The 13,381-nt window shown below is 41.5% G+C and overlaps 1 protein-coding gene across 2 annotated transcripts in view; it reads left to right on the top strand.

The window, feature by feature from the left end:
- The first annotated feature begins 12,913 nt into the window (after positions 1-12,913).
- epha7 (eph receptor A7) overlaps positions 12,914-13,381 on the top strand; it is a 78,029-nt gene continuing 77,561 nt past the window's right edge. Inside the window, exon 1 of one of the 2 annotated variants that reach the window (XM_070849476.1) lies at positions 12,914-13,022. In XM_070849476.1, coding sequence (XP_070705577.1) covers positions 12,926-13,022 — 97 coding nt within the window. In that variant the 5' untranslated portion in view covers positions 12,914-12,925. The remainder of the gene's footprint in view (positions 13,023-13,381) is intronic. The other variant, XM_070849477.1, reaches the window with a different exon arrangement.

Raw genomic sequence — 13,381 nt, 5'->3', positions numbered from 1 at the left:
GTCTGATACTAGCGTGTACTAAGGTCTTGCGTAGCAGAATGTCCGGATGATTCGCAGAGCAAAAGATTTTTGAGTTCACGGTTGCATCCTGACTTGTGTATGCCTCTCAGCAATATTTGTGGATTTCTCTGAGTCAAAAGAACACAGGCAATGAACTTTACTGCATGTTTTTGGTATTTCCAGGGACATTAATATATTTTTATGCCGACGGGTATGCTAATTGTGCATGCCTCACTACAGTGTAGTCATTTCAAAATGGCCTTTGCCTGTTGGATGTTCTTACAAAACAGAGAAAAGCACTAAATTTAACTTTTTTCTCCAGTGGCAAAATGCAGCAAAAATCAAACGTTGGATAGCAGAGCTGGACACATAATTTAATTTTCCCATACCTTCAACAGCATCAGCTGCATATTAAAAGGGTTAGCCCATTGTGTGGGCAGCTGATTAAAAGAGCAATTGTAAAAAAAAAGAAAAAAAGAGGACATCTATTTCTCAGGGGTCTTGAGTGCCAGACAGGCAGCATGGCTGAAGGCTATGTCTGGGCGGAAGACAGCCACTGGACAGACTGCTCGGGGAGACGCAGGCCAAACATTGCCTAAACTGGGAGCTGTCAGCATTGCAGCACAGGCAGCTGGTAAAACAGTGAAATAAAACACCTTTCTCCTGAACATCCTTCAAATTCAAGGGGGCCACTTTCTTCTCTTTCACGCCATGGAAACCCAAACGGACACCGTCGCCCTGTACCCCAAACGCTGAGCTCTCAACCGAAGAGGTTCATTTATAGGAGACAGTCATGTAACTCGACACTGTTGCTACATTTGGATCTTGATGATATACAGTATACTTAACAGCCTGATGTGCTCGGTACCTGACCGAGGCGATATGAGCCCTGTGGAGCCTTGTTAATCCTATTTCACTTTGTAAAAGGAGATTTATAGCTGAACGAGCAGCTGTGCGATCCTATCAGTGAACTGCGTTTCCAGTTGTGACCTCGCATCTCCAGTTGTATGGAACTTCAGAATGGCCAATATCAGTTCTTATTTCCAAGTTTAACTAATTTATTTATTGTTTATTTTAAAATGCCCCATTCAAAATGTAATTTTATTTCACAAAAGCCTGTTTCTAACTAAAAGCAAAGCATTTACAGCACGTACAGAAAGGTTGCTAATGCTATGATTCTGGTATTGAGACGTAGATGTGTATAGTTGAGTGTGTATCAATGCTCAGGCTTTTAATGACTCCATGTAATGAATACAGAGACGGGCTTAACAGGAGCTCGGTCTGGAGGAAAGTAGAGTCGGACTGATCTCAGAACTCACACACAGTTGGTTATACTAGCTTATTTCAGCTAACTTCTGTACAGGCAACAAAGAAAACCAAGTGGTCATGATGAAATGGAATGATGATGCAAAGCAGATCAAAAGAACTTAGGCCGTGTTCCATTTCGCATTATCACTTTTCTTTCATCTGGTCACCACCACCTCTCACCACCACCTCACCTTTCTACCAGCTTATGCAACCAAAGAGAGAAGCTCTCTGTCAGTTTGCTCTTCAGGGAGTTCGCTCTGTGTCTTTCTCTGAGGAACATCTAAAAAATGTACAATGATGCCAAGGTCACTCTGAATTCTCCAGCTTGCCACTCCCATCAGCACTGGCTCTTTACTTTGATGCTGAGTAACACTCCCAAGTATAGCTGGGAAGCCTCTGTTGTGTATGTTTGCTGTTGCCAGTTGCTAGCTACTTCTTCTGGCTAAGAGAAGCTATCTGGTTGAATTTGATGTGAGTTCAGATTGTTATGACAGATAGGGCAGGTGAGATGACCGGGATTGGTGGCAAAAAGTCAATATGACGTTAAGCTGCCACAGAGAGGCGACATCCCGCCCCTTCCAGTGGACCGCCATGGGGGAAAAAAGCATGGTAGTCAACCAAAATTACTAAATAGTAATTTTACACTGAATGACCAAGCACCATGGCCACTTCAGGGATGCACAGGGATGTCTGTAATAAAGCTTTAAAACAAAACTGTGGCCGTTTCCAACTTTCCAGAACTTGTTTCAGCTTCACTGCTGAAACGGAAACTCGTCTATATCAGAAACATGCTGGTGTGCATTGGAAAAATGAAGCATTATTTTTTTATCAATGCAGTAAATATTAAAATGAATTATAAAATGATCATGTTTTTCATCATGTTGTAATTACATTTTTTTGTGTACAGAGGTTTTTACCACTGTATATATTATATCATATTCTGCTATTTAATTTTTCTAATTCTATTATATTCTGCTATTTAATTTTTCTAATTCTTAACTGTGTGCTTTTATTCTTTTTGTCGGTCCCTTTGAGCTGCTGTAACAGCAAAGTTTCCCCACTGAGGGATCAATAAACAAATCTATCTATCTATCTTTTTGAAAGCAGTCATATATATTGCGCACACATTACTCTACTCAGTCTTATTATTCTTTATTTTATAGTGAAATCACATAATTCTTAAGCACTGACACTTTTCAAGTTCCATACCAGCATCAGCATATATTCTGTGCAATGCACCGAGCTCTAATGCCATGTCACGCCGCAAATACGCACAACAACCCATTGTCATAGCATGCATACACTTGTGAATAATGCCATGGAAGCCCGCGTTCCTTCGTGTAACCGTCACACGTGTGCTAAAACAGGCGCTCCTGACTTCCTCCTCTCCTCGTGTTTACTACGGGCTTGTTTTCAGACGTCTTTCTGTCTCGACTGTGGGATTTCTGGGCAAACTGAGGAAGCCATTTTAATCACCTCTAAATAAACAAACAATACTCTTGACGGCGGAGGAGCCAGTCGTGCTGCCACGCACAACTGACGTCGAGTGAAACTGACCACATGTTTCCCATAAATGCAGACGTCTGGCTATCTTCATTTGTCAACAACGATTCCAGCAATCCCACAATTGCACTGAAAAGAGCTGTGACACCGGCAGTCATGAGACTAGCACACTGCGGTGTAATATTTCACAAACTGAAAGGGAGTTTTGTGCGAAACCTCTGTATGAAATCAAAGTGAATGTAGAGCCGTGATCCTGGAATAATTTGAAATTATATATATATATAAAAGCAGTGTCTTATGCCAGCAAGGCCTATTAATTAGCACTTTAATTAGTTTTCATTTGCATGGAAATATCAAACTGGAATTAAAAAGATTGTCTTTACTTATGGTTGTCTTTAATGTGGCTACATAAATTACTACAGTTGCGTTTTTTTTTTACGAACGGGGAGAATGTTGAGTCATTCGAGGCTCCATTAGCTCTGTTTGTGTCTCATTTTACATTCCGGCTGCTGTTCTTCCTGTAATTACAGCCAAAGAAAATATTTTTTCTTCTGTACTGGGGCAAAAAATTAGTTAGTTATAATATCTTGTTCGCTCTGAAGTTGCGATGTCACACTTCCCGTGACCCATTAACTGAGGCACAACAAACCAGTCTTCTGCTGTACCCACATAAAAACTGGAGCAACAAAACCAGACAGAAACGTGCTTAACAAATATAACTGCAAAACTTCTCTCTTTGAATCTCCTAATTGGATCACAAAGAAATGCGGATTTGTGGTGTACTTCCTTGTCTCCTGATGAACCAATTTTCATAATTGTGACCCAAGGCACATGTGAGTTTAAACACAGGGGGAATTTTGTGTGGAATGATTACTCTTTCTCCAGCGCTTTGCATTTTAAAACTTAACTGCAGTCGCAGACAGACTCCGGCAGGAATGTGATTATATCAACAAAACGGTGTCAGGTGCAAATGGCTTTGAGCTGCCCCACAACAATACCAGTTGAGTTTTCAACACTTGAGATTTCCTCTGGGACAGCCATTCCATATTACCGATCTATAAAAAGAAGCAAATTGCCTGCTTGCACAACCAAACTACCATTTGACGGGGCCTCTGGGCTGCTTCTCATGGTCGCTATTAAAGCTCTGGGTGGTGTTTTCCTCCAGGGCCTGACAGGCAGACATCAGGCTGCCCCCACCCTGCCTGCTGGATGCCAGGATCAGCCCCGCCGGCCGTGGATGGCTTGTTCGCTGCTGGCCAACACAGCCTGAGAGGTGCACGGGAACAAGATACAACTGTGTACATAAGTATTTCCAACTTCTTTTACACATCTCAGCAGTCTGTGGGACTCTGTCTAAGAGGTGTAATTCGAGGCCGCAGGGAGGAAACATTGGGAGGGAAGTTAAGTGCTGCCTGCTGATGAGGACACTCGATGAATGTTTAACAGATCTCTCTGGACAGGAAGACAAACTGTAAATGTTTGTCTATGCTTTATTTCACTTAAACTATATAGTGTATACTTGTGTGCCACTTCTTTTGAGAAGAGAAAGACCTTTAAAAACATTTAGAGCATCGCAGGACACCAAAGATGCAGACAGGATTTGACTTATAGAATTGTTTTGACTGTTTAAGCATATTTTTCATTCACAATATATCTACACTGTTGCCCATAAAGTTGGAATAAAATGTTTTTCACCTCTTCTCATAAAATGATTGTGACAATGTGATTTATTCTTGATAAATAAAGTTTATATCTTCTCAACTTTATTAATCAAACTCTTCCAAATATATCACAGTGAAACTTAAACCACAATTAACCTTTGCAGACTGTGTATTCAGGCTTTAACTAAATTGGGGGTATTGAACAATTATTCCAACTTTATGGGCAACACACACACACACACACACACATATATATATATATATATATACATACATACATACATGAAATAAAAGGCAGTGGATGGATCTTAATATTAAGATAATACTCTTTTCATGTCCATTCTTACATGAATATTAAATCTCCCTGCAGGATGGTTATATATGTATATATATGTAAATATATGTATATATATATATATGTTTTCCTGGAGTGCTATGAAGACACCTTTTAGACAACAGTATTTAAAGAATTCAGCATTTATCTAGTATATTCTATCCCTACCCCCCCTCTAATGTTTTCAGTGACCAGTCATTAAATGCCTTCAAATGCTGATTTTCATCTTTAAAAAGCACAACCAGAGGAGGCTGGACTGGTGGGAGGGTGATCTTAGTTTTACTCAGTCATTACCTTTTAATAACTGTGGGTCTGTGGTGGATCTGTCACTAAGCTGCCGCTGTTAACCGGTCAGCTTGTTATGTGCTGTTGGCCAAAACGCACACACTCGCTCGTGGGAACTCATGGGCCCAAATCCACCATGTGCGGAGCGTGGTCCTTATCGCTCTGTGCGTGACCCACTACATAATACCATCAGAATACATCAAATAAATCCCATCAAGATGAGGATAAAGGAAAGTCAGTGACATAAAGGGGTCAGTCTCCAGTCAAAAGGGCCAAAGGAATCAAACAGCAGCGTTAAATTCTTCTGGGGCAAACTACATCGCCACTTGCGAGGGCAGAATTAAGCAAACAATTAAAGCTGTTAATGATGTTAGTAGCACCAGTCTTTCCATCAAGGCTTTAAGATGTACAATAACTCGACAACATGCTGTTCAGGCTGGAGTTTGTTTTACTAAGATTGGTAGGGAACAAAATACAGAAAGAAAACCCAATGATTTCTCCTAAAGTCCCGCAGAGTCGACACCCGGCGGAGCCTCTGAGCTGAACTAAGACATAAAGGAGCTGTTTGGTGTATTACTGAGCATCCAACATGAAGCTGCTGGTTAAAGAGTTAATGCTGAAAATACAGAGACTATTTTTTTTATGCACAAAAATATGGATATAAAAAAGAGTGTGATTGAAGTAGCGTGCATTAAGAATGTTGCTGTTACGCAGGGAAACTATTGTAGTACTATTGTTGCTCTAACACAGGGGTGCCCAATACGCCGATCGCGATCTACCGGTCGATCGCGGAGGTAGTGCGGGTAGATCGCGTGACATCAAAAAAAAAAAAAAAAAAATCGAATTTGCGACTTGATTGACGCCAGTCTGAGATCTCTTCTCTGCTACGGGTCGCCGGCAGGGACCTGCACGCTGTCAAACGCGCTGGCTACCGCAAAACTCTGTGATCAGAGTAAGGTAGTGACCATAAATGTATTAAATGTTCCAATTACTCTTGTTACTTGTGTGCAATATTGATGGTTCCATCACTGTTTGGCACCCATGTGCATTACTGCTGTGTAATACCACCAAGGGTTACATTAGTTGCAGTGTATGCCAACATATATTGTATATTTAAAGTATACTTTAATATATATATATAATATATATATATAGAAATGAATTTAGCATTTTTAATGTAGGTAGATCATTTTGACCTGGTCATTTTAAAAGTAGCTCACGAGCGGGAAAAGTGTGGGCACCCCTGCTCTAACATATTTAATGTTGATTATAAAGGGATTGATGGGTGGCAAATCCAAAACTGGTGATCCATTTGAACTGGTCCAGTGATGAAGTCTACACCACCGGGGAGGCCTTAACACACTGGATGCATTGGGTTGCGTGTCAGTCCACGGTGTACAGTAACACTTTGAAATCCGCTTCTTGTTGCCACGGCTGCGTCTTTTTTTACGGCCACTCCCTCGCCACTGTCGCCTGTCATGACACAGCTCCAACTGAACCTGACGTAGCTCGAATAGGCTTTAAAAGTGTCACCCTAACTGCCCGCCTCTGACCTTCTGACATGTCGTGCGGTTACATTTTTGTGTTAGCCAATCAATTCGGCAACAACAGGGCAAGACAATAGCAGCTTCATTATCGTCAGTGCGGAACATAATACCTTTAATGCTCAGTGTCGCTTCCATATGTGGATAACAAGGAAGCTCTAATTAGAGGATGCCATGGCAACAGTGAGCATGCTTAGATTAGGCACAATGAGGTGAAACAGACAGCTTCCAATTTAGTGAGATATCTCACATTAGTCAGGCAGTTCAAGTTATTGTTAATACAGTCAGGGTGTTAGGAGAATGACATAATGACAAACAACGAGGATACATGAGTACTAAGATGTCTGCCAGGATTCATTTTGTCCTTAACTTAAGAAAAAATCAATACTCCAAAGAGGAAGTGGAACCTGTGCGTGTCACATTGGAGGCAAAGAACAAATACAAACAAATAGTGTTTGTACTGTACCACTGTTGCACGCGCTTCAAATGATAATTCCTCTTCCTCAAAACGTGGGTCTTAATACAACAGTGCTGGCCATCTTTCCCTCGGGGAATAACAAACACCATATGCAGCAGTTGCTGGGATCTAGGAATATGGCAGTATTGCTAAGAAGAAGTCAGAGCGGGCAAGAAACACATGCGGTCACATGATCAACAGCCCTGATTCTGTAACTTCACAGCCAGTCACTGAGAGCGTCGTGATATCTGTTAGGGACTGTTGAAAGTATAGACTCAACACATGACAGGTAATCCTGTTAGCAACATGATATCAGTAACTAAAATAACGTGTTTTTGTTGACCAAGGCGGGTCTCTTCAAGTCCGCGCAAATGATGAAATTAAAAAAATGTCACAAAATGTCTTCGGCACTCACTGACTGGAGTTGTGTTCAACAGCAGCGCCGCTACTGGTGCCCCCCCCCCCGAGATATATTACAGCAACACTGCTGAATAAAATGAAACGTCTTCTTCACATCTTTGGGCCACCGTGTGCAACACAGAGCGCTCTGCAGAACGTGGTTTGTATTGACTTCAAGGGGAACAGACCTTTTCTCGATCATATCGTTCTTGTTAAAGCGCAACGTCTGGTTACACTTTCAAAAGCCAGGATGGGAAATATTTCACATGACAGTCACACCGTTCTTTGTGTTTAGGCACCAAAACGACATTGGTCAGGCTTAGAAGGAGATGATAATGTGGGATGGTAGTTATGGAAGCGTTAAAAGGTACATTGCATATGTGATGTAAAGTAAAATAACAATTCCCTTCATTCTTTGCTGCTGTCATTATTGCCCTCTGCTGCGACTGCATGTTCATGTGTTTAACACACACATGTAATTTGCGGAATTAGGCAAACGAGACAATAACGCGGTATCCTCTAGGGGGTTGTTGGGTCTATTACATGCTTTGGTATGATAATGGCCAGCAAATTTAAAGAGCTGCACACATTGACACATTGTATGAATACACATTGTATAATGTTGGTTGGTTGTGGGGTCATTTGGACATTTCGGGGGCGCTGCCTTTAGGCGAACATGATAAAGTTTCAGATCCCACGGAAACCAATAGTGTCGCGTTTCCAAATATCAGCAATTTCTTTGAAATACAGGATCGTGAACAGGACCTTAAAAATACTGAGGTCACGGATCCAAACCCCCCACCAGTGTATGCCCAGTCCAGTACCACCATTCAAGGTAGACCATTCTGCAGAGTTCCACTTACATCCAACATCAATATTCAGAGCCAACGCAGGAACTAGAACAATTTGAATCCTGCTACCATTATTTAGCAGCCTCTGTAGAAAAAAAAAAAAAAAAAAAACATATCAAAAGGACTTTCCCTAAATATTGGCAGCGAGTTTTGTAAAATCATCCAATATAAACACGCCGTCTGGCAGTACGGTTGACGGAGCCAAAATAAAGTTCATCATTTACATAGTATGACTTGATTTGATCATTTTGTCCGTTTTTCTGTAGTGACGGTCGAAACAGTGTTTCTCCTCACAGCCAAGAAGTGAGTTCTGGAGGACAAATACAAAATCCCTCTGTCTAAAAACAGCCACACTGAAAGATCCTGACTCTAAACATGATTAAGATTAAGATCACATTAAACCTTAAAAACACTCCGTGTACTTTGTAATAATAACGGAACGTCCGCTCCTCCTCTGCCCCTAAGAGGCATTGCCGAGGATACCGGACGTCACGGCAACCTCAGCCCTGTTCCACTTTCCACTATCATGACTGATGGAGACGACGGTCCAAACAGTGAAAGAATGATTGTAATAACTCAGACTGAATCTAGAAGGATGTTCAGCCGCTAAGATGTTGTTATCATCTTGTCCTCAACTCTCAAGAAAACACATTTCCAGAAGGATGAGCTCTTCCTGTGCCTGTCACACAAAGGAGGTAAAGCCAGCTGGGATGGAGGAACACGCACTGATGAATATTCAAACGGCGCTGCCTGGAAAAATAAAAAAAATCCGTGTTTGTGTGCGTACAGTTTAACTGAACCCTCTGAAATCCTGCCCCTCACGCTGACGGAGCCTGGTGTAATTCAGGGTGTCATGAAGACAGTTTATGAGAAAGGTAACATTAATCCAGATTAATTCAACAATCATTAGTTATACACTTCCATGCAGGACCTGACTGTATATCAAGGGCAAAAGGGATTAACGGCAATTTGCATATTAAACAGGCCAAACAAACAAACAAAAACAGAAAAAACAGAGGTAAATAAACCTTGAAGTGAGTCCTTGTCTGCTTCTGTCCATTTGTATGTACACAGTTTATTAATCAATATTTGTTGGCCATAATTACAGCTGTTTTGCTTGTTGGGAGGTAATGGAGATTAATTAGTGACCTGCAACAAACGCTGTATGTATGAAGGGATAATGAGCTCCGCTTTATGCTTTAATTTTTAAAAGATATGCCAAGTCATCCAAGAAAGTGGGGAGATTAACTTTCGACTTTTTAATTGTCTTTTTGTTTATCTTTGTTTGTTATTCAGGACCCCCGACGGTTCCATCTTTACAGTGAAAACCTCTCAAGCAGCAGAGCAATAATGAATCAGGTTGTGTCGCCTCAATGGCCCATCTCAAGGGGACTTTCCCTTACTTAAGGTCACCTTCCACAGATTAAAAACACCATTTAATGTGATGCCACCGAATACTATATTTGGCTCAAACATTAAAGACACTGTCATGGAGTAGGATCCAGGTGCAGAACAGAAAGGCTCTGAAACTCCTCGACTGGGTTTCGTACAGCATCTTTGCGTTTTATTTTGTTAATATTGTCATTCTATTCCTCCCTCGTGTATTTCACTATCCTCTCATAAACCCCCTCCATTACTCTTCCTGAGTTTTCGCCGTTTCATTTTAATTTTACGTGAGTTTTTCCTCATGTGGATCGAGGGTCAAAGGACAGGGGTCGTTGTACGTCGTGCAAATTGTAAAGCCCCGTGGGAGAAATGTGTGATTATGTACTTAAAGAAATAAAATCGACTTGCGATTTGACTTCTGTCTCCGCTACTTTTGTGCTGATGGTGACGAATCTACATCCACCCAGTGGAGGAGGTGCCATCCGGGGGCTGATTATTGTGGCTTCACAGAGCTGAGTGTTTTGGGTCTCTGTTGCCTCACACACACACACACACACACAGTATGTTCAGCTATCGTTGTGGGGACTTCCCATAGACACAAATCATACTGTAACTAAAATGTAAAACGACCCTTATCCTCACCTTAACCATCACCAAACTAATATTTTGTCACTCTTAATTTCGCCAATAACAACAAAAACAACGAAGCCGGAGAATTCTCTCGAGCCATTTGAGAAGATCACCAGATTTGGAGATACGTGGGTTTTCATTGGACGGGATGGGAGCGAACATTTGGAATCTGAAAAGTAACTAAAGCTGTCAAACAGATGTAGTGGAATAAAAAAAAAGTACATTACCTGCCTGTGAGATGTAAAGGTTGTGGAGTAGAGGTTTGAATTGCATAAAATGGAAATACTCCAGTGAGGTAAAAGTACCTGAAGTTCTTATGGTAGCACAACACTTAAGTGAGTAAATGTACTTAGTTACATTCCACCACTGCAAAGAGACATTTCTACTCTAAACTTCTCAAATGGTTAAATAACAGTCTGAGGCCTAAACACGTCAAATGATCCAATATTTCCCCAAAAAGGCAAAAAATGAGTGAAAACATTGGTAAAATGAATAAAAAGCTTTGTCTTCTTTCCTCTGCTGTTGATCGACACATGACCACTCAGATTTCATCTCATCTTTTATTGTCCTAACTGACAATTTGATACAGTTTTACAAAAATATTAATTACTATATAGTTATGACACATACATAGTGTGTTTAAAATAAAATCAGACTTACAGACAACAACAAAGTTTGCATCTGTGACAGTGGGGCCAATCAGACGCCTCCCTGATGGTACTGATGATGGATTAGTATTTCTCAGCATTAAGGACACCATTAACTCTGACCAAATCCCCAACTCCATTTGGAGAAATGCAGCCCCAAACTTGCACTGAACCTCCAGCAGCTTCACTGCTGTCCGCTGTGTCTACGGTCCTCAACGTTTCCCGTTTCTTTGTGCTTCTTCAGAAGAGCTTGAACATCCTGAAACCCCAGTGTGCTCTGAAATCTCTGCCTGGGGGAGACCTTGCTGATGCAGTAGAACCACCTGGTGTCTTGTTGCTGTGCTCAGTCTGAACATGATGACCTGTGACATCAAACTGTCTTCACCAGCCTCACCTTGGTAGCAGAGTTTGGCTGTTCCTCCCCCAGTTTTAATCCTCCTACAGCTGTTTCTGTTTCAGTTTAATCATGCACCTGAATATGATCCTACAAAATCCAAATACAAAAAAAAAAAAGTGTACCTGGAAGGATTGATGCTATTTTGAAGGCAAAGGGAGGTCACACTAAATGTTGATTTAATTGTTTGCTCACTTTTCATTTTGTAAATTGATGGAAAAAAAAAAACAATGAAGATTTTTAAAGCATTCTTACTTAACAGAATTTCCTCACACCTGCCTATGACTTTTGCTCAGTACTGTATATATATATATATATATATATATATATATATATGTGTGTGTGTGTGTGTGTGTGTGTGTGTGTGTGTGTGTGTGTATATATATATGTATATATATGTGTGTGTGTGTGTATACATTTATATATACATTTATATATATACATATATACACTGTTGCCCATAATAATTGTTCAATACCCCCGATCTTGTTAAAGCCTGAATCCACAGTCTGCAAAGGTTCATTGTGGTTTAAGTTTCACTGTGATATGTTTGGAAGAGTTTGATCAATAAAGTAGAGAAGATATAAAGTTTATTTATCAAGAATAAATCACAGTGTCACAATCATTTCATGAGAAGAGGTAGAAAACATTTGATTCCAACTTTATGGGCAACAGTGTAGATATATATATATATATATATATATATATATATATATATATATATATATATATATATATATGTGTGTGTGTGTGTGTGTGTGTATACACATATACATATATTTTATACATTATTTTATATATATATATATATATACACACACACACACACACACACACACACACACATATCTATATATATAAAATAAGTAAAAGATAAAACTAGAACTGGTAGCAATAACAAAGGTCCCTGTTCCAGATGAAATAGTTCTTGTGATGAAAGTGGGTCTCTGATCTAAACTGAGCACTGAACAACGTTTCACAGGCAGATTAAACCAACTTTTAAACTCCAAACACTGTGGAGCTCATCGTTTTCCAGAGGAGCTGTTTCAGGGAAGGCTTTAGTGTGTGTGTGTGTGTGTGTGTGTGTGTGTGTGTGTGTGTGTGTGTGTGTGTGTGTGTGTGTGTGTGTGTGTGCGTGCGTGTGTGGACTGGAGCATCCCTTGCCCTTTTCCCGAAGAAAACCAAAAATAGGTGAACCAGGTTCTCACAACACTTCCTCCACCGTGCATCCCCCCCTCCCTCCTCCCTCCTCTCCTCAGACCCACACAAAGCCATCCCCCTCCGCTCTCCTATTGGCTCTCCTCTTTCATGACGTTTCCTTCTCCCGGTCACGATTGGACAAGCCCTCGCCCGTCTCGTTGACTGACACCGCCGGGGCCACAGTCTCCTCCCAGCGGCAGCAGAAGCTATTTGAGTGGGCACCAGCAGATTGTTGTTCATAGAGCCGGCTCAGAATCGTCAATGGGAAGCACGCGAGACTGTGGCAAAGCGAGTTACGGGCTATACTGACATCCACGGCGGCAACCATGCTCTCCAGGTCCCCCGGTCTCCGTCTCTGGATTACATTTTGCCTTCACATATGCTGTTACGTGGACAGCGGGGAGGCACAGAACGCCAAGGAAGGTAAGTTCTTAAAGTTTGGACTCTTCCATCCCGTTTGAGAGACATCCTCCAGAATCCACGGAGACCTGTCCACGCAGGCTGCCTCGCACTTTTTCTATTCCCTCACTAACATTTCACGCGTGTTTTTTTCTTTTCTTTTCTTCACTCGACACACGGATGTTTTATCCACCCCCCCACCCCCGAAGTGCGGCCGGATGAGGCCGGAGCGCGGGGATGACAGCGCCGTCTGATCCCGGGGCTGCTCGCGATCGACCTCTCGGAGGGCTTTTTTACGCACGGAATTTAGACGCCTTAGAACGCGGATTAGACCTGGGGAGGCGGGGTGGGGGGGCTCTTGTTCTTATTCTGCTCCCTCGGCC

This window comes from Pempheris klunzingeri, chromosome 18 (genome assembly GCF_042242105.1).
Source record: "Pempheris klunzingeri isolate RE-2024b chromosome 18, fPemKlu1.hap1, whole genome shotgun sequence".
In the NCBI taxonomy this organism is placed as follows: Eukaryota; Metazoa; Chordata; class Actinopteri; order Acropomatiformes; family Pempheridae; genus Pempheris; species Pempheris klunzingeri.
Note: the sequence above shows the minus strand (reverse complement) of the source record. Positions and strands in the feature narration are given on the sequence as shown.